This window comes from Ptychodera flava, unplaced genomic scaffold (assembly GCF_041260155.1).
Source record: "Ptychodera flava strain L36383 unplaced genomic scaffold, AS_Pfla_20210202 Scaffold_94__1_contigs__length_393698_pilon, whole genome shotgun sequence".
NCBI lineage: Eukaryota > Metazoa > Hemichordata > Enteropneusta > Ptychoderidae > Ptychodera > Ptychodera flava.
Window position 1 is genome coordinate 169,778 of NW_027248416.1, and position 23,425 is coordinate 193,202.

General features: G+C 37.0%; 1 protein-coding gene and 2 long non-coding RNA genes across 3 annotated transcripts; 1 reads left to right on the forward strand and 2 right to left on the reverse strand.

The window, feature by feature from the left end:
* Positions 1-103: 103 nt before the first annotated feature.
* Positions 104-1,282, reverse strand: LOC139129124 (uncharacterized). The gene is made up of 3 exons (XR_011551523.1): positions 1,208-1,282; positions 810-1,015; positions 104-206 (listed from the first exon to the last, which is right to left on the reverse strand). It is a non-coding gene; the product is annotated as an uncharacterized lncRNA (long non-coding RNA).
* A 603-nt stretch (positions 1,283-1,885) lies between these two features.
* On the reverse strand, positions 1,886-11,999 carry LOC139129142 (myosin-IIIa-like). The gene is made up of 4 exons (XM_070694791.1): positions 11,894-11,999; positions 9,778-9,948; positions 8,463-8,538; positions 1,886-2,034 (listed from the first exon to the last, which is right to left on the reverse strand). Exons 1-4 carry the CDS (start codon positions 11,963-11,965, stop codon positions 1,991-1,993), a joined length of 363 nt encoding a protein of 120 aa, XP_070550892.1. The 5' UTR covers positions 11,966-11,999; the 3' UTR covers positions 1,886-1,990.
* On the forward strand, positions 5,880-7,041 carry LOC139129127 (uncharacterized). The gene is made up of 2 exons (XR_011551525.1): positions 5,880-6,435; positions 6,848-7,041. It is a non-coding gene; the product is annotated as an uncharacterized lncRNA (long non-coding RNA).
* Positions 12,000-23,425: the final 11,426 nt, after the last annotated feature.

Here is a 23,425-nt window from a genome sequence, read left to right on the forward strand (position 1 = left end):
ACATTGCAAAATTATCACCATTTTAGTGGGTCTTTTTTTCTCTAATATTTCTGACAGATTGATAATGTTTCTTGAAATGTCACTCTTTGACTTGACTCCATACCTGCAAATCTTTCAGTTTACAATGTTTCAATATTGTGATACACATGTCTATATCAGACATCTTACGACTCCATGGTACCAGACTAAACTTCAAAACTCCATATCTATACAAAAGAAACAATTAAGAAAACAAAAATAAGGAAAAAGTCACTTTTAAATCACATAAGCAAGGATGAATTTAACCCTTTGCACCCTGACCCCTGGTACTCTATGACGTCATCGGACATTTCTGTTCCGAGCCGGTTCAAAGGGTTAATATTTGTTAGAAAAGTGAACACGAAGATGGTTGGAAACAAGAAATGATCGTTTCAAATACAAAAGTTCCCCAAACTTTCTCTAAAGATTAAAATACCATAAATCCAACATGCAAATGAACTAAAAACTTTATGGGCAAAGGTTAACTCTCCATCCAAACTGCCATCTATCATTAATAGGTCCTGGTTCTTTTTATTTTTTGCTTTCTTTTCTTTTCTTAACTAAAATCTCTTCACTATTGGTGCGCAATAAAGGACAAGCATTAACAATAGTCTAGAGAGCTGGCTAGCACTACTTGATGCAATGATAGCAAACTTTTTTTGTTTAATTTAATACTGAGATACTAAATAAGTTTGACCGCTAAGGAATTTTTTTGCATAAAATAACAGCACGACTGTCTTGAACACACTGAAAATTTTTCTTGCGTTAACATGACCACACCATCATAATACCTCATTAAAAATTCTTCAAAAGTGATTCTCATTGGGTAGCCTTGTCTTCTTATCTTTGTAGTTTTCAGCACACCTGTGTACCTCAGCTGTGCAATCACATACTCCGGTGTAAATGAGTTGGGTGCCTTGCCAATGCAGGGTTTGATACAACGTATGAAATGCGGTGAAGAGTATGTCATCTTGTCCATTAACTCTGCCAGGGAGTTCTATCAAGGAAAGGTGGGTCAAAGTCAAATCTTCAGTCAATGGAACCTTCACAAGGCATATCCATCCTACGGTATATTGATCACTCCTCTATTCCCACATTCCCTCTTTTCATTCATCTCTCTCTCTCTCTCTCTCTCATTCCCTCCCTCCCTCCCCAAACATCTCTCTACCATTCCTCCCTCCATAATTACCTTAAAGTGAAATGCCACAGTGGATGCTCCTTTCCTCTCAGTTCCAATCACAGGTCTCTCTCTTTTGTGATATTCTATGTAATAAAGTAGAAAGAAGTGTTTGGTAACAATGGAAAGTTTTCAAGGTATATTACTGCTATTAGAGAAATAATATCTATTGATCTGTCAATATATATATATATATATATAATATATATATATATATATATAATATATATATATATATATATATATATATATCATATATATCAAAAAAACACAAAACATCTTGATATATATATATATATATATATATTATATATATATATAATATATATATATATATATATATACACACAGTATTCCCGCTAAGGCTTATATATATACATATATATATATATATACATACATATATATATATATATATATATATATATATATATATATATATATAAATATATATATATATATAAAACACAAAACATCTTGAGAATTCACTGTTTTTTGCTGCTTTTAATACATACACAAAGAAACTCACACACACACATCCCCACACACACATTCCCCACATACATGATGTAGGAGGTTATATTATGAAAGCATCATGAAATCTCATTACACCCCCATTTGAAAATGGCTTCACCCTCTCAGATCAAGACAGTCTACAAAGATTCAGCTTCAATGTACAAGTACCTTAGCAGTCTCATTCTGGGACATCCTCTTCTTCCTGAAGAAATCGAAAGGTGACGTCTGAGCGTCTTTCTCACTAGAGGATCTCCTGGGCCGCCAGGGAGCCAGTCCTGGTCAGCCGTGATTGGAACATCTCTTGATGAGTAGGCTGCTACTGGCTGCGGTAATTACACCAAGATTACGATATCAGTCAGCTGTACAAGAACTGAATTCATCTTTGAGACTGCGGCCTAGTAGGCAATTTGAAGCTCAATTATTTAAAATGTCAGCCTAATTACTGGTATTACAATACATGTACCTCGTTTTGATCAGGTACAACAATTACACCTAAGATACTTAATCTTTCCAACTGTGTCCAGAAGTCAACTGCAATTTTTTGAAATTACACTAGCTATAAACTTGTACCTACCGGTATATGTGCTAAAGGGACTTTCTGTGTGACAGAAATTGTGCAAAGAAAATTTTACACAATATTTCATTCTTTGGTGGACAAATTGAAGAAAATTGAAAAAAATCTTTGCAGAAAAGTTATTTTGAGCAAAATACGCCGTGCTATGAGCAATGCCACCTTAAGGTTGGATTCTTCTCAAGACGGACTCCAAAGTTTTATGTGACTTTGCTCGCTGACATGCGGCTTTGTATGAACTCACTTCTGAAGTTTGAGGAGTAAATGAAATTTTCACCATTGTGTTTTTTGTGAATACTGAAAAACTTACTTCAACAGATTTAGATGCACACTGCTACAGAAGCCATTTTGAATGTCACATATTGTTAACCCTTTGAGCGCCAAAGTCAACTTTTGTTGCTATATAAAATGTACCTCAGGCGAATTTTTTAAGATTTTGCCAAAATTTTGATGAAAAACTGTAGCCAATGAAATGTGATGTCCATTTGGTCCAAAATAATAAAAAAGTTACAGAAAAATTCATAAAAATTGTCAGAATGTTGCACTAAAATTTTGGTGGGAAAAGTTACAACATTTAAAGGGTTAAACGTCATGTATTTTGTTTTTTCTGCTACCAAACTGTGCACTGTGACCAAAGATTTTATTTTCAATTTTACAAGCGAATGGTTTGAAGTCTCCTCAAGGAAAGATTGGACAAAATTTTAAATCTCTCAGTTTCAAGGCAAATGCATGACTGCATGATGTATCTTTAATCTGAGTACTTTCAGAATATCACTGTACATTCTGTAGTCACGAATATCAAAATATTAACATCAACTGAAAACGCTGAAGCAGAAACCAGTTACTTGTGTCTTTGCAATGCAGCACAATCTCTAATTGAATTCTATGCTCAGTGCTAGTTGATGATGCTAGCAACACTTGTATTGATTCAGTGAACCCTTGCCAAAGATATCATCTTGTGCCATGCTTGTACAACTTTGCGACAACCTTCACACAAGTTTTAAAGGCAATACCTTAACTTGTTTCAAGGTTTGACAAGGTTGTAAGACATCACAGTGAAAACTTACAATTTTGTACCACGCTTGTGATAATTAAATTGCAAGGTTTGTAACAGCAAGTTTGTCACAAGCACTCACAAGCACTTCAGTCAAGCCAGGTTATTGCTGCAAATATGCAGCAACACATGATTGACAGATTGCCGACTATTTCATTACCAGGGAGTATAGTGGTACCATTGCACTTCGTGACCTGTCATATGCAAGCAACACAAAATTGATCTTTCATTTGTATTTTATATTCATTTATTTTCGTAACAGACAATCTCTTGTTAAATAATAATAACTGGTATATAATTGACACTTCAGTTAAAGCGCAGTGGTCGTCGCGCTGCGCATCCTCCTGAGGGGGTCCCCCTCTGTTGTAAACAAATCCAAGAACGCCGCACATGTTACGGGTTGATTGTAATGATCGCCATATTGCCGCTTGTTAAAATGGCGGCTGATCTGTCACAAGCTTATACCAACTATCCAAATGTAACACGCAATAAAAGGTCAATTAATCTAAGTTAAATATCTGCTGAATATTGAACAATGATTGCACGCTGATTGAGATCACACTTGCTCATGATTTTCTTGAATCAGTTGAATGGGGCTCGGCTACTGTTATCGCTCGAGCCATAGAGCTAGACGTACGCATGTATACGCCAACAGACTATCAACGACCGGGCTCTAGTTTTCGACATCGCTAGCAAGGACGAGAGCTTTCATTTCAAGAGGCCGACATGAGTACAAAGACAACAACCCAAACTACAGAAATCTACAGCTCGCAGAGCAATGCCCGCTGCAGCAAGAAGCATCTCTGCATCTGTTCCGTTCCGTGGTCTGTATGAACGTCCGTGTCAAACCGGGTATATGACGCGCTACACTCGGCTGTGGAGAATCCAACTCAACTACAAAGTTTACCCCGTTTGGGGGTGCAAACGAGAATTCCGAGCTGGTATCAAGTCAAACGAAGGACCTTTCATAGGTCTTCTTGTTATGTGGGGGTTATCTCACTTGAAAGAGGATTCAGACCTACCCGGCAATCAGGAGGTACAACAACGAAGTTTGCCCAGCACCGGTAGGCAACACCAGCTAGCGGTTGGATCACTGCCATGACCGTGCACAGGACCGGAGCACAGGATCTCTCGATACGTTTATGCACGGTGTAGCCGTGCAATTTCCCTGCCAAATGCCGCGAAAACCCGCTCGTTTTGTCTATTGTTTCCTGTCATTTTACTATTTCTTACCACGTAATACTAGGAGAAGTAAGACATGGTGATCAACAGTTGGTTGTGGGCCAAGTCGTAGCGGGCCGGTACGTTGTGGGACCGGATTCTCTATATCCGTGTACGTCAAGCGGTGACCGTCTTCCAACAACATCACCGTGTCCTGCTCTGGCTTGCCGATCATGGTCTTGAGTGTAATTTTTGTGTTAGGCATTGTGCTTGTTGCTGGTCTACATATATAGGCAATGTTGATCATTTTAGTTATGTATTTTCACTGTACTGTACATAGCATTGTGTACAACCAGCGTGATCGCGCGCGATCAAAGCTTTTTGTTCACTGTGTCTGCGTGCAGTAAACTCAGCGACATAATGTGCTGAGTGTAGTGTCCCAATGTTCGTAGCTCTACACGAGTTTATAAATAGAAATACACCACTGAAGTTCGTTTCCGATCTTAATATTTTACTATTGCATGATGTTGAGTCTTACAAAGGCCTTAACAAAGTGGGGGACTGCTCCCATCTCACTCTATTGAAGTTGAGAAGACTTATGTTTACAAAAATTTATGTTTATCAAAAAAAAAATCACGCACGCGCAGCGCCCGGCGACCACTGCGCTTAAGCTGGCATAATCGGCAACATTGCATGGTATAAGAGCGCATCTATAGTATACCGTAGTGACATTAATAATAGTAACCTTTGACAATCCGATTGGGTAAATCATGGTAGGATCGACAACTGAATTTTTGGAAAACAATTTTTAAAACAGGGACTTGTCTGTCTTGCAAGTTACACCTTGTATGTTCTACGAATGATACCAAAATGCAAGCAGTTTCGAACGAAATGTGCGTCTGTTATGGTCTGTACGGACACGTCGTAACTTTTGTATACTGCAAATCTGTACCTTAAAAATATCGACTGATGAGAACTTTTCATGTAGAAACAGACAAGTAAATGTCAATGCATTCAATGTTTGGTATAAGCAAGGACCCGCTACTCCCTCCAAGCAGAGTAGTGGCTGTGCTCGAAGCTAGCTAAATATCACATCATAGTAGGCCTATGCCATGGTACGTACATTCAGTCCCTCTAGGCTCTAGGCTCTATCCACAGTGTGTGTCCCATCGATTTCGCTAACAAAATCTCGCCTTCTGATGACATGAATTGAGGTAAAAGGCTTTTGTCCATGTGTTCAGCGTTAGAATTATATTGCCGAGCACAAATTTGAGGTTTAGGATTACACTCCATCCCGAGCCGCTGTACGCAAATCAAATGCGCTACTTGCAACGTCAAACACGTCCTGTGTATCCAGCGACGAGGAGCCCAGTCGACTCTGAGGTCACGGTTCATCAAGTTCAGTTCGCGTATTGATATTGATTCTTCGTGCTGAAAGAATTTGTACTCTCTTTTTAGTCTTTCTGTGGTAAAAATAACCATTTTCATTAAACTAATAAATTAAATGCTATATTAAGTATGATATATAACGGATTGGTGCAGATGTAGAGTCAATTCCAGCGTTTAAAATCGGAACTACATTATCAATCGCGTAATGATATATAGATATCACTTCCGTTAACGTCATCAGGCTTGATCGGCGCGAAGTTAGATTTTGGTACCATCGGCTGTGTACTTGTGATCAGGGAGTTATCTAGTGGACAATTTCGTGATCTTTCTATGGAATCGCCAGCCAAATGATATCACAGTGTTGGAAAAACGTGTATACAGTACCAGGGACAGACGGAGTTCTAATTTTGTGAACGCGAAAAGCAGTAAAGTTGCTGACTATATTGTATGTACGTACAGCCACGGTCGTCGTGGAGGGACCGTGGTACAGCACGGAGACGGGAGACCTGCAACCGAAAATCTTCCAGCGTCTGCGAGCCGTTCACAAATGTAAGTCAATGTACCGTCCGTCTGTACATCGCTATTATGTTCTGTAATCCTTGTATTCCTATGTTTACCTACAGATAAATTTTCGTGAACTGATTCATACTGAATTCACTTTCGTTTCACAACAGTTACAGTAACCATGGAGGTGGTACTACCTCCATGCAGTAACTAAGTGCTGAGATTTTTGCAGATTGTCGCCGTCGTGTATGTAAACAACATACGGCGAGTTGTCGGTTGTCGGACATAAATCATTATTAATTTAATAACGATCGTGAATATTTATGCATTTTTCTGCATCAATTTTTCAACTTGACTCTGTCTCATTTTCAAATAATTATTGATTTCTTTCATGAAATTTACGTTTGGTCAAACGGTAAAAGACTTACACTCTTCCCTGAACGATTTTATTTTTCAGAATGCATTGCTGGTTCTCTAATTAAAGCCTAAAAGGGACAAGAAATTCAGAAAACAGAAAGCCAAATCGCAGCCTTTGACAGTAATGTAAATATAATGAAACTTCTCAAGCCAAAAGAAAATATCTTGAAGACACTTATGTGGCATGAAATGAACATGGCATATAAAATAAATTGTACCACAATTTGAATTTAACCTTTTTATTTCTCTGTTGTCTTTTATTAAATAATAACTATTTGCGCTGACCATTGTTTCTCGTGAAACTGGTATTTAGAGCTTAGTTGGATAAAACACATCTTGTGCTGTCCACAGTCTGTCTTAAGATTTGTCAGGTTTTCATTGGCCATGTCTACAAGTGATTTTACAACTGTGTGTACACATCTGAGCTGAACTTATTATATTTTTGGAGAAGATAAAAATTTTGAAACTTGTGGTACAATACAAGAAATTTTGCTGCCTCTTAATTGTGTCGCTTCTTTGGTTTTCAATATGTATTCAGTTTTCTTACTATTACTGATCCAGAGCTGACTGTTGTGGAATTATACCAACTTTTGAAGGCAATTTTGCATGTGTAATTTGCAGCAAATTTGCAGTAACATGGAAAATAATGTGCTGTATGGAGTTTGCGGGAAATTTTCAGTAACATTGAAATTAATTTGGCGGAAGTTGCTGCAAGGATTGTGCCGCAAATTTGCTGCAAAGAGTTTGCAGCAACATTGCAGCAGGGAGTTTGCTGCATATTTGCAGCAAGTTCACAAGAAACCTAATTTGCATCTGAAAAATGAATCGCCGGCTTATTTGCAGAAAAAGTTTGCTGCAAATTTACTGCAAAGCTTGCGGCAAATTTGAAGTAATAGTTTGCGAGAGGCCTAAAATTTTGGTAAGGTAATTGAAATTGAGATCTGTTGATGTAAGAGGTAAGTTTTAAGTCCAACGATGTACTTTGGATTTTGGGTAGGGTAGTTCAAATAGAGGTTTGGTGATGAGAGCCATATTCCAGCCATAATTGAGGACATACTTTGTGTACACATACTCTCTAGCATGTTGTTGTCTCATTCTTGATTGCCAAACCTACACTCGTAACACATACAATATTGGTTCTTTTAATAAATAATGAAGTCACTGTGTTATCAAATCAGTCAAATCTGGTTAATATCCCGCAAATGTGGCACTGAGTGCCTGTGGCATGATGACCCCAACTGGGCTCCATATAGTTGCCTATGGCAACGAGCAGCAATAATGCTGGCAATGAAGCAAAGGCTTATGGGTAATATACAACCTTGATACAACCTTTGATAGATGAATATACCAGCAGACACACATAGTGTTCCACAACCTTGTTAAAAGCTTGTAATTCTCAACCTTCCACTTTCCTGAACCTTTTGAATTGTTACAAGCTTGTAAGATTCAAACTTGTCCCACGCTTGCGTAAGTTTCATGTCAAGCGTGTTGACAAGCTTGTTAACACGGATGTGACAAGGTGGAGAGTCATATGGTCTGTACACTTGTCACAAAGTTGAAAACATAACTTGTCTAAAGTTTGTTACAAGATGATATCTTTGGCAAGGGAAGAGTCTGTGACCAAGATATGTGTGCGTGTATGATAAAGAACTTACTTTTCATTGTAAACTGAATGGAATTTGGCAGAGTGTCCCTGTTCTTGTTCAGAACTCCGACCAAGTTGTATGTCACCTTTGGAGAGAAACCAGAACACACACTCTTATTGTTTCACCCTTTCAGGCCTAAACCCTATAAATATATAGGTTTATCTCTGGTCAAATATCAGAGTGTCAGACCGGAAAGGGCTAATATCAATTGCTTATTCATAGATGAACCTATTTCTTATAAACCTGAATGTATATCATTATACAAATATTAGCTTAGCGAATATTTCTGCCAAAAGAAACATTAAAATTTCAGTCGGCAATATTACACATTTTGTTTATGTATGTGTCACTTTCGCGAACAAAAAAATAATATCCAATCATAAAGTGATTAAATAAATATGAACGCCTGTTCATCATGGCTATTTTGATTTTTTCCATATCTATCATTGATGGAATATTTACTCAGCATAAAAAAGAAACGGCACTCCATATCTGCAACAGCAGACAGAAGACTTATAATTCTGGAGCCAAAAGTATATATTATGTAACTTTGACAAAATACAGACGTTGCATTTACTACAAGTGGACAATTTCTGTTCAATTTTTTTAAAACCCCACAGACTAAATTGTAGCTTTATACTCATCTTGAGCTTCAGATCTGATCGGCCTTGATTTTCACTGGCAATTCTGATCATAAAATTCAATCAGCCCATTTTGATCTGACATTTCTACTGCAACAGACAAGGCCCTGTTGAATGAATTTCTTTTTTTAATTTTGATGTAGACAACATGTAATTATTATTTCCCAAGGGAAGCAATTATTTTCTGACAAATTTGAAAGGTGATGAAACTCCATCTAATTTCTTCAAATCACTGGGTAGGTGTGAAAAGATGCAAAAACAAATTGCTGAGTGTAAATATACCTTGAGTAACATACTTATATCAAAAGCATAGAACTGTACACCACATGCCATCTGGTCTAATTTTTCAGTCTCAAACAAAACTGCCTCTCATTTGGACTACAATTCATTTTTTTCAAAACAAACTTGCGAGCGATAGTCACAAACATGGGAGGAAGAACATATTGTCGTCAACTTGTTTACGATCAATGCACATCACAAGAAGTAGAGTACCTTGTAGACATCTCGTCCATGTACAAAGTCAACTTCGGTACACAGGCACAACAAAAGTGATTAAATATAAATTTCTAAACCTCTGTTACCATGGCAACAAATCTTGAGCCCCTGACGGAAATATCTTAATTGGAGGAGAGATGACAATTGCAAGATTATGAAAACATTAAGCAGTAACAGAAAACACCCACCTTGCCGGCATAGTGCATAATAGCAAATGAAACTCCATCATCCTTCGGGGCGAAATATACTGTGTTTCCCGTCTTCCCTGGGCCGCTGTGGAGTTTAGTTGCCAAGGATTTGTCTGTCGCCTGAGGAAAATGGCTCTCCTCACCCAGTATTGCTAGGATACCACTGTGTCTCTGCAAATCAAAGGACAAGCCTTATAAGGGACTTAGTATCTCTTTATGATATTTTGCAAGACTTCTGATGTTTGATGAGTTTCAAAAAATAATAAAGGTGTGCCAAACGTAAAATGGCATCCCATGCAAATATAGCAAAAACAGTGTACACCGTGCATATATCATTTGAATATTCACGGAAACAACAGAGTAGTCCAATGTAATGCATAGTGTTGAATATTTTCAACTGGGACACATATGCTTTGTTTTCTTTGTAGTATGGCGGGCAATCAAAATAATGGTTAAAATGTAAATTTACTTGTCCAATTTTTCAATAAAGAATGTTTTGTAAAGCAGTAAAAGACTATATCCTGTAAATGGGTAGAATTTAAAGAAAACCACAGAAAATAGGAAGCCTTTTTTAGATCAACAAATTTCAAAATTTACAATTATTGGGGCTTTCATATTCATAGAAAAAAATTCTAATAGTTCATAAGTTTGTATGTTTACTTTCTTGGGGCTCAATGTACAAATAATAACAGCCATTTCAATTGTACCTTCAAGATATTTTTGCAGTTAAAAGTTTTAACTTATCTATACTGAAAGAAAAAAATCTGTAGCTATAAAGGTATGTTTTGAAGCTTCTGAAAAATAATGTACTTTTTTGTCATGTTTTTACTGCGCTTATATCATACACCAGCCCTATGAAGTTTGGATTACCATTGCACTATATACCAGTATCCTATATTTTTCTAATAACCTAGGTGGTCTTTAACGCTCATGCGCAGACTAAATAGAATTTAAACCAACAACCTAAGGCGTCAGTGTTTTTCAATGTATTTTGGAAGTTGAATTTCTCGATGTCAAATTCGATCCAATTGCTTCTTGACAGTCATTTTAGAATGGGAAAATTCACAAACAGAGAGGTTGGTTGCCACGGACAAGTAACTTTTGGCTTATTGACCTGAAAATTAAGTCAATGTTCATTGAAAATTCAAAGACTGGACCCGTTGACACCTAAGCTTGCTCATGACTTTCATTGCATGCGGTCTTGCCATGATGCCACTCACTGTCACTCAACAAGTTAACATTGAAGAGAACGTTTTAGTAAAAGTCCCATTTTTTGTGGTGATTTTTCACCACTGGACTTTATTTTTACCTTATTATAATCGCTCATACAAAGCACAAAAAACGCTGTTTTTTTTTACTGTATCGACATATTGTGAGACACCGTAACCTCACAGTCAATGCAATGAACTTTGGTGATCGTACGCTCGACCAGCTGAACAGCTTTTTCGTATACAAAATCAGCGTACGGTAATTGACCGATTGTTTGAACTGTATTTTATTGGAAGCGATTATATATGATTCTTTTCATCAATTCTGCATGCAATTTTATGAAAAATCTCATGGAAATGTTCACAATGACATAATATGATTATTTTTTGTTGTTTAAGTCCGTGTTCCCTCACCAGAAAATCGCTCTTGTGAATTCGATTCGTAGGTAATGATTTTTTTCACTTGTCCCGTCGGGCAAGTGGCATCGATGGTTCACTTGCCCGAACGCGACTTTCACTTGCCCCGGGCAATCGGGCAACCCTTAGTGTCTTTCCCTCTCAGTACATGCAAAGTCCAGTCTCACATCTTCACGTCATACCACAACTCTTTTCATGGCAACGAGGTAGACTTTTTCTCGACAGGTGAATGAGTATCACTCACTGAAAACTTGTCACAATATGACATCATCACACAGTTTGGAGGCAGCTCCTGATGCGAGATCATGAAGTTACAAGAATTCCAAAGTATAATGTCTTACAAAGTCTTACAAATGAGGGAATGGGGCAAAACATCAAACATTAGTGAGAGGTCAGAACATGGTGATGGCTGGATTATTATAGCAAGTTAACAGTGGAAGGTCTCTGAAATAAATGTGGACAGTACGATTATTTTTAAGTTGCCTACTTACATCTCTTGTGAAACCAACAGCTCTCAGACAGTCCCTGATTTCATTGAATTGTTCCCGGGTGCTCTGCGTCATCAGTGCTTTCAAGTTTACACCGCTGCCGGTCAAATACCTGAAAATGGTGAGATTTGCCAGTCATGATGTGCTCACTCCTACCTCTCCCAAAGTGATGGAATGTTCCAGTGTTGTATTAAACAATAGAGCATCACATTTTTGATTGAGAAGAGGGGTAATAATGCAAAAAGCCAACACACCAGACATCAAACAACTGTTCTTTATAAACATGACTGATCAAGGGCTGTTCAAGAGAATTTTCCAAAATGTAATTTTTGTTTTCAGTTTGCTCTTCAATCGTGGATAAATTGATGTGAATATCATATGCATTAGAGCTTTTGTTAGAGTTCAATTTTTTGGAGTTAGAGTTACATTTCTGCGCTGCAATTGCATACTATGAAACTGCTGTGATATTCCACAAAAAAAATCCCCGTAAAAATGACTCACGGAAACAAGGTAACATTTTACAAGCCTACCGCCCTCGGCAAAAACGTTGTCTATGAAACTATATTGTACAGGATGAATGTATGCATGAACACACACATGCATCTGTCCTTCAATCTACACATACACATTTGTCTGTGTGTCTGTCTGTACGTGTATACTTTTAATACACATCTTCCTATGCCTTTGAGCTGAAGCAATGAAATGTTACGGTATTACGTATGAGCCTATAGTAACTGTTCAAAAAAAGACTTGGCATTCAACTAGGGGGTCTCCAACATTCACACAGAACTGAGAGCCTGTTTCCACAGTAAGCTAGGGAGTTTTGCTATTCCACTGTCACGTTGCAATTTCATTCAAAATAGGTAATTTGACATAAATGATAGAAGACAGTGCCCTCTAGGCTATATCGGAGAGGCTTTGATCTGTTTCTTAGGTATTGAAATCAAGAAAAGTGATTTCATCATAAATAGGCCATCATTTACAGTCTCCATCAGTTTTTTCCAAGCTTGGAAAGATCAAAATTTACTGATTCCAAACATTTTTCGGGGATTTATAAATTATCAATGTTGTAACTTTTTGAATTATCTTTCATCCAATTTCAATTTCACCTGACAACAGGTCTTGCCTAACCAAGATGGCACACACATATGTGTCATGCAGACACATTAAAATCACATTTCTGTCCACACCCTGGCTATTTCATTTGACACGCAGGGTGGAGTCTGTATGTCCATCGATGCTTTGGTTTATACTGATACACAGAGGATATATGGCTTTATCAAGTTACATTTAACTGACAACATTAGAAAATTTAGAAATATTTAAAAATAAATCTGAAAAAAGCTGAAATACGAAGTTCTGTTTAAAAAGCGAATTTCTGCCCATTTAAATTTTTCACTCCCTTCATTCCCCTCTTTTTTAACAAGTGCATTAATCCCTTCATCCAACTCAAAACAATGGGATGTACAACAAGTACTGAAAGAGCTAAAACTTACCGGTATATGGCTTGTATTGCTCAAGGTGTTACTCAAAGTATGAAACATGTATAATTTTTTTGATGGAAAAAAATCTGGTAAGTAAAAAGGCCCCACCCATAAAGTAAAACTCTACCATTTTCTATTGCTAAGGATACCCATTGTTTAATGGTGTACTTCTAGCACTCTGTGTATGTGTAATATGTCTATCACACTGTCTATTACACTGTCTATCACACTGACATACCTGAAAAATATCCACTCAAAGAAACAAACAAACCAATTAAAGTGATGAGGCAAGACATTCCATGCAGCATAAGCATAAGTAAGTATATTTACGCTCACAAAACAATTATTTTGCCCTAAGGGTCACAATCTTTCCCGCCCATCACAGCAAATCTATAAGAAGCTACATTGTTTTTTGTTATCGACAATTACAAATTTGCACAGATAATGGTACTGCAATTACCATTAAAAGACACAAGAAAAAAATTCCCATATAAAAAATTCCTCTCATCTATATATGTAACTATCTTTCTAAACAATTATAATCACTTTCAATATCTGTTAGTCCCTTACCTGCGTTTTTCCGAAGACTCAAGACCGAATTTTCGATATTCATCCGGAGAGAGACCAGCAAACATCAGATAAAATATGTGGAAATTCCGTTCTCCTTTCCCCTGGTATACCACTCGTGATTTTTCCAGAAGGTACTCGTGGATCCGTGCTGTGAATATTTAAAAAGTCACTGATTTAAAGATATACAGTCACCTGTAATCTAAATATGCCCATATATGGTCAAAGGGACGTTCCTAGGTATTCAAAATGCCCAAGTGGGGGTGCTGTATTTAAAAAGCGGCCACCTGCTTAAAATCTGTGATTGGTTGGATTTTCTCTTTCCATGGTAACTGTAGCTAAATTGGAACAGGTGACAGTATACCTTTAATTATAACTTGTCAACTGTTAAATGGTTGTTATGTATGGAGTTGCGATAGAATATGCCTTGGGGAGAGATCAAATTTTTACTGTAACAATACTTTTTTAGAGCTACTGTTTGCGTGGGCTTCAGTATTTTAAAGCTCTTGGAGCAAAATGAAAAATTTTAATGGCTGATTTTTTTGAAAATTGAAACTGCTAGTCTGCTGCCTTTGGGATCCATTTTGAAAAAGAAGTTTTCATTGACTCGTTTCTGTGACATGTGCAAATTTAATTTTTCCTCATAGTGTTAACCCTTTGAGTGCAGTAATTTTTTTTTCCATGCAAAATTTTAGTGCAACATTTTACCAATATTTATGTATTTTTCTGTGATAATTTTAGACCACACAGATATCTCATTTCATTGGCAACAGTTCTCTGTCAAAATTTTGGCAAAATTCTGAAAAAATTGACGGGGTTATATTTCACAAAGGCAACAAAAGAAGACTTTGATTCTCAAAGGGTTAATAGTATAGCTTTGCTAAGGTAATTTATTTCTCTGATACTGAACTTTTCCCGATGGCCCCAGATTTTTATTCTTGGGAATGAAAAAGAATGGTTTACAGTTTCCTGGATCAAAGTTTGAGCAAAAGCATGATACATTAATTAACCCTTTCACCACCATGGTTTGGCCCAAATCCACTGTTATCAATGGTGACGGTGGACCTGTTCACAGGCATTTTGGGGGTGAAAAGGTTATGTTTGGAGGCATGAGGTACCTCAACCACTCACCACCTCGTACTTTGCCATCCAGGCTGAAGAGCAATTCTAGGAATTTACCAAAACGGCTGGTATTATCATTCATAATTGTCTTTACATTTCCAAAGGCTTCCAGAAGTGGATTTACCTGGAATGGAATACACGAGTACATTAGCAGGTCAATATATGAATATTTTTCTGGGAAGGGGTTAATATACAGGTCAATAATAGATTGAGACTGAGAGAATACTTTGAGTTCTGGGATTAATCACCTAAGGAATATTGGATAGGTTCAACACAGGGGAAAAATGCTCTGTAAATATTATAATATTTTATATTAATGTACTGCTATGTTATTGACAAGTCAATAATAAAACTACATTGTCTTGGTCTCTCATGAATATTCATCAACCGGCATATTGTGTTGATTTTCGCCGCTAGATTGTCACTGTATTTTAAATGTTGACTACAGTTTCAACTACAAACCATGACTCGACTACACTGCTGTGATCCTGGTCTGTATTTACAGTACAACTACGTACGCTTCAAGACATTTTACGTTTGCTTGGAATACAAAGAGTTTGCGTTTTGACTGTACATGTTTGCCTTTGGTTACATTACATGACTTTCAGTGCCTGGTGTCAGTAGGAGTCTGATAACCATGGTGATTTCATGAATCCATGGCACATGAATGGAACAAACATTTTTTAGAAGCCTTCCGGGACAAAAAGTGTGTTCTAGAATCGCTGCATTCAGTGCATCAGTGAGTTTTTTTGTCACTTTCCTCACTGAAAGAGAAACTGAACATTAATAGTCAGGACATATTTGTGTGTCTACTTTTTTTAAGTTTGAACGGTTTCAGGTATTTTATCAGAGTGACTAGAATTTTCCTTTTCAATATTGTCCATACAACCATTAGAAATAGTTCAATGAAGTCTGACATTTTGTAAAACAAAGTCATTATAACAGCAAATTATTACAAATTGGTGTAACTTTAGTGAGAAACGCTTTGGCTAAGATGACCGTGATATGATCATATGCCATACGGTAGGTACGTTTCAGTCAGAATCACGCAATTACGTCACTCTATTGCCATAACTCCACGACATAGCAACATCCCTGCTACATCACATTCAAAAAACAGTATCATTCAAAGACTTGTCCCAAGTCTATACATATAAACAGAAAAAAATGGAAAATTGGTGGTGGATATTCCTGAGTATTCAGTAGAAAAAAAAAGCTACATGATGGCACAGTAAGGAGGCTGTGATACAATTTTTGTGGGTGACCAGTACAAGTTGACATCAGAAAATGGGTGGGGAAAAATGTGGACTGATAGATGGAAGCCTCTTCCAAGGACAACATTTTTTTTTCAGGTAAGAAAAAGTTGCATGAGAACTGGCAAGGACAGAATATCGGATAGGTGACAAAATTACAGCTCCAGATCAGGTGTACCTTGTATATCTAGACAGAAAGTACAAGAAATGAGGTCGATATTTGGCATTGCTGGGCAGTGAAGGAAGTGATTCAAGGAAGCGATTCAAGGAAGTGATTCAAGGTCAATATAGAGCCTTATTGGCTCCCTATGAAAATAAAAATATCACTGTAAACAGCAGTACAATTTACATACATCTACTACATAGCCATTCTACACAAATGTGGTGCATTACAGAGGAGAGTTTTTACACATGGAATATATTACTTCTAAAAGTGTTCATGTAACATTACAGGATAGTATGCTTTTGCCCTGATGCAATCACTGTTGACTTAGAAGAAGAAGTCAATATACTTAGTAAAGTTACAGAAATAACATTATTATTGCCCTGGTTTGATTCAACCAGTGTTATGTAGAATCGGACCTCTGTTAGTGCAAGATGTCAACCATATACAGTATAATGGGGGAATAATAATGTTTAGTGACCTGATGAAATCCAATCACATGTTAACTTAATGGAGAATTCTTTACCACTGTTATGAGAAAATGCCATGATATTTCATGTATGACCTGATCAAATGTGACTCGGCCACAACACTTGGTCAGTATTGGCACTTTACTATGGAGTACATGTTATTAGCAATGTTTTACATCACATGACATTTCTGTATTTATATAAAATATTGTAAGTTGTTAGTTATTTGAAACGGCAAACATGAAGCCTGCTCACTCACCACCCAGCTGAGGAGAAAGCGCTAAATATTGTGGAAGAGAACAGTTACACATGGTCAAACCATGAAAAGAAGCCAAGAAGGATATCACAGAACTAGGAACTGATTCTAATGGTACCGGTAGGTTTGTTACTTAGTATAATGGCTGGTACTGCAAGAATTTTGGATGATTTCTCTCTATTTTGGGTCTCTATTTTTATTTCTACTGCCTTGACATGTGATCTTTATATTTATAGTGTTGATTATAATATTGATGGTAAACACAGCACCATTTCATCATTAAGTGTAAGGAGTCAGCCCTGTTTGGAATGAGTAAGAATTTAGAAGGTAAAAGTTATCTGATCTTGTCAAAAAAATTTCATGAGGGTAAAATTAGGGATTCTTTACATAATTTAATAAATAAAACACAGCAGTTTTAAAGTAATTTTGACATTGATTCTTTATAAACAAGGAGACTTCCTGGACAGTCTTTCTTCAGTGAAAATAATCAAGAAGACAAAAAGTTGAACTCCTTCCAAATTATGAGTTTGTAAAATGTTGACATTTGACCTGGTATTCAAATTTGAAGTGTGTTCATTTATGTTGGCAAGATGATATCCAGATGTGTAATATCTTGAAGTGAAATATTTGTCTATAAATGTAATTTGGATAAACTATTCGCTATTATAATAGGTATTATAGTGAAGCAACATCTTCAAGTCTATGCTAGTGATGTCAGACAGGAAGAAATTCAACAAGTCATCGTTGATGACACAGTCCCCACTTGTTAATGGGGTACTTTGATTACATGTCCTCAGAGAGGATAGAGTCCTCTTCTTTAGGTCTGTGATAAAAATACTTTTGAATAAATTCGCTTGATACATGTCTGAGTTGTGTTCAGGACATGGAAAAATCGTAATAAAATGGCCACATGTCGGCCATATTGGATCGTATCACAAAGCAAATCGATGTGCATATGTATGACAGAGGTCAATGTCCTTGTACAAAGTTTGAATAAAATCAGTTGAGATATGCCTGAATTATGGCTCTGTACATGAAAAAATCGTAACAAAATGGCCGCACGGCAGCCATATTGGATCGTATCACATGAAAAATTGACGTGCATATCTATGACATTGGTCAATGTCCTTGTACCAACTTTGAATAAAATCATTTGAAACATGCCTGAGTAATGGCTCTGTACATGAAAAAATCGTAATAAAATGGCCGCCTGGCGGCCATATTGAATCGTATCACAAAATAAATCGACGTGAATATGTATGACATAGGTCAATGTCCTTGTACAAAGTTTGAATAAAATCAGTTGAGATATGCCTGAATTATGGCTCTGTACATGAAAAAATCGTAACAAAATGGCCGCCTGGCGCCCATATTGGATCGTATCACAAAACAAATTGATGTGCATATCTATGACATTGGTCAATGTCCTTGTACCAGCTTTGAATAAAATCAGTTGAAACATGTCTGAGTTATGGCTCTGTACATGAAAAAATCATAATAAAATGGCCGCCTGGCAGCCATATTGGATCGTATCAAAAAACAAATTGACGTGCATCTGTATGACATATGAAGTAATCCTTGTACCAAGTTTGAATGAAATTGCTCCAGGCATCTCTGAGATATCTGCGTGAACGGACGGACGGACGGACGGACGCACGCACGCACACACCGCACGGACATGACCAAACCTATAAGTTCCCCCGGACGGTGTCCGTGGGGACTAACAATAGATAGACTCCTTGACACATTGGTGACGTATCCACAATCTGTACATAGGCTGAACAGATGGTGTTTTGCATTTCCGGTAGACTGACGAGCATCTTGTGCTTATCATCAAGAACATATTAAGCATTTTGAACTGTGAACTTTTATGAGTGTTCCTCTCTTTAGGAAAAGGTAACGTTGTGCAAGAACCATGGATGCTTCATTGAAGAGGCAAGCCTCTTTATCAATAGTATGGATCATATTGCTGTACTCATTGAATATACTTATTTTTAGAAATTTTCCTTTAACATACATCATTGATATCGTTTGATAATTCAGACAAAAACCATCGTTACATTTCAAACAACTGGAAATTAAACAGTAGTTCATTGTTTTAATTTATCTATTTTGTTCAATTTCTTCAGAAAACAACTTTTTATGTTTTCGGTAATGCTATTTGGAACAAAATAAAAAGCAAATGGCGGTTCGTTTTTTAATGTCATTCTGTACACTTATTGTGTTCAGGTTCTTAACCTTCAAAGACAGTCCTGGAGTTCTGGCTGCTTCACACATCAATTTTTATTGATTGAAATTAATTCAAACTCTGCAGGTAGTGGTGCTGAACTTAACACAGAACTCTGTCTTCCTGTCTATTGTTGAAAATCCAGGATATCCGAGCTCCAAACAAAACAGGCAAGGACGTGGTATGTCAGAAATAGAGCGGAGGTAAACGACTGCCAAGCACAGATGACAATATTTGACAGCACGGAACAAAAACTAGTGGGCTGCTAGCTATTGAATTCAACGCTCACTGAATACGAATACTGTGAATACATTCATTTCATCACAGACATGACATCCCTAAAGACGGCCTTGCCTTAGTAAGGATTCCCTTCCAGAAATATTATCTAACTCTGATTCATCGATGTTCAATTCATTACGGCTAGAGAAGTAGATGTGAGAGTCCATTAGGTGATTGTATACATGCGCTGGGTGATTTTGTGTCACATTTTGTGACAAAAATAATATAACAGATTTGTCACCAAGAACTATACAATATTACTTTTATAGCACAGTGACACGAGTACACTTAACAACCTATGTGCCAACAACTATATCACCTTCAAGAGAAATTATATATATATATATATATTATATATTATATATATATATTTATTTATTTTATCACATGAACTGGCCCGTATCTCCACCTGTGTGAGTACACCAGCACAGATAAGAATCCATATTACCGCTGTTGTACGTCATCAACCGGAACTTTTTTCCTGCAATGGTACCGTTCGTACGTGCACGTCGCGACACAGACCGATTTGTCGTGATCGATGCCGTGCTCTCATGGCATTTTGACAAAAAGGTGACCCGATAAATCCAGATACGGAAACATAGAAGGCATGCCCAACGAAATTTCGAGTCGCTAAAGCTTTACTATTCCCAAGAATCGAATGAGGATACCGTCGATCGTTTGGCTCAGTAACGTCACGGTTCCAGTTGCAAGGCTAATGTGGATATCGTTGTACCTGGGGATCGCCAAGCGACGTCGTACCTGGCGATCCCGATTGGCGATAAACCCGAAAGATACACCTCAACGAAAGTGCAACTTATATAATGCATACTGTATAAACTTCGGGAAAGCGACATAGAACGCCAAATATCGACGAACAACGATAAATTTCCTTCATCACACAAATACTATTCCGTTGTTTCTCGATCGGAATCAAGCCTAAGCTGTCGAAACTGTACAGCGTAAACTCTGCAGTGCAGCGCTGTAGAATCCGATGCATTTCGAAAGTTGACTCGGACAACACTCACAACAGAACAGTTCCCGTCAAGTACAAAATTGGGAAGTACCTACGGGCGATATATGTGTTACAGCAAATATCAAAGTCCGTATGACGAAAACATTGACGACTGAGATGGCCACCGGCGGAGACCGGGACGGCAGTGCCCACTACAAGCGTACATTGTGTGTGTCATCGATCTGAAACTTTCGGGCTCGCCAGGCCGTAAACTTGTGATATTTTAAAAGCCACAGCATCTCTAAGAATGATAACTACTGTTTCGATCGTGCCGTTGCTTTCGCTTTATAAATATAATTCTAAATATTCTAAATAACTCAAAATACTATCGTTATCAGTCGCCAGCGCGGTGAAAGCTATGCCGGCGATGGCAGACTTGCCCTGGCATCGCTCCAGCGCGAGACAATGATTGACACGCGCACGTGACCGAATCCGTATGTCTGATTGGTGGAGATACCATTCCATGTATCAAAGTTTTAGCTTAATGGGATTTATGAATGAAAGTATACCTGTAAACATTTGCACATCTCCTAGGTGACGGACCGCTGTACTCATTAAATATAAGTAATCCGCGTAAATAAAACACAAAATCGCGATAAAAATCAGGCAATTTGTTACAAATATTTTGATCCATCCACATCAAAGAAAAATAAGAAGACTTTTCATGTGATAAATATATAATCCCATGGAATTTTTCTCTGTTTGACGTCATCGTATACTCGTGTTTTTCGCGGAGCTGCACAACTTCTCGCCTTCGGCTCGAAGTTGTACGGCTCCGCGAAAAACACTCGTATACGATGACGTCAAACAGAGAAAAATACCATGGGATTATATATAAATATATATATATATATATATATATATATATATATATATATATATATATATATATATATATATATATATATATATAATTTGTACTTCTTGATTTATATAAATATATATATATATATGTAATATATATATATATATATATATATATATATATATATATATATATATATATATATATATATATATATATATATATATATATATATATATATATATATATATATCCGAGGTCCAGTTACCACTAAAAGTACTTTTTTTAGAGTTTCGCTTTTCAAGTTCGTTCCAATTTTTTAGCTTCCTGTATTTTCTTTCACATGCTTTATAGTCTGTTATCCGTTTATTTCAGTTTTAACCCTGATGAAGTGGGATTAAGCCCACGAAACGTCGGACAATAAAATTTAATTTGTAGTGAAGAACACTGTGTCCTAGAGTTGGTGCTGCTTGACCTATCCTGTCAATATATATATTTAAAAACTATCTACTGTTGATTGACCAATCAGAGTGCTCAATTCAGGGTGTTTTATTACTCATAAAGCCTTGGTCACCAAATTCCAGAAACGAATGACAGCGCCATAGTAAAGTACTGTCACAATCAAAAGTGAACATGTCATATTCTGTAGACATCTGGTACGTTTTATATTAAAATTTGGTAACACAGCGGAAACCAGCTGCAACACAAATCTGCTGTGCCCTAGGGCATTTATATAATGTGCCCTAGGGCATTTATAGGATGTTCCATTACATTGGAAGGCTATTTCACAAATAAAAGTTTTAATTCATATCCTAAACATGTTACACTGACAAAGGGGACGGTTGACGTAAACACATTGAAAACGAAAATATATCAGTTAGGGGCGATAGTTTTTAAGTCGGATAAAACCCTCGTACTTGGGCTCTTCTGGTATATAAAGTCCAACCCTACGATAAAATGTCTCGGCCTGCGGCCTCGACATTTTATCGTTGGGTTGGACTTTATATACCAGAAGAGCCCTCGTACTCGGGCTTTATCCTATACATATACATATATATATATATATATATATATATATATATATATTATATCTATATATATATTACTAAATAATTATTTGTCATTTATATTGCATGTAATTTATTGTGACTGACAAAGTTACATCACTTTGACAACAGATCACCACGGATACATCTTTATAAGCCATGAGCAACCCTACCTGTTTAATTTTGGCATTCATCATACTGGGTTCCAAGAGAAATTTTGGCACATCAAACTGAACAGAGATATCAGTGGGTGAGAAATCGTGTGTGTGAGAAGAAAGTGGAACTCGTGATTCCACACATACCGGTACAGTGAATGACCCAGACTGATTGGGATATGTTGGGTGTAGTAATTTCTGCATCAAAAGAACTCGTGAGTCAAGCCAGAGAATTAATTCAACCCCTTTTAGTATCATGCTTTGGCCCAATGCTATGGTTTTCTATGGAACAGTTGGACCTCCACATGTCGGGTGAAGGAATTGGGAAGAAAGTGAAATCTTTCTACACATTTGTAATCAGAGAAGAAACTTTTTGGTTGGGCAAACTTTCCATTTACGTCACCGCTGACAGGCGTTGTGAATCATGAATAATTATGAAATGCAGATATTTATGATGTTAGTTAGAAAATGAAAAGAGTACATGTATAAGCAATGTTAGTCAATGAGTTAATGAAATGGCCTTCTCCCCCCCAAATTTGTGAATGGAACAGTCCAATGCTTTACATGTTGGCACCATCAATTTTCTCATGGGGATTGCAATATGTCACATGGAGGGGATCAGAAAAACCTACCTGTTGAATTTTTTCGTTTAACATATTTTCTTCACTTTTCGCCCTCGTCGGAAGATGCTGAATG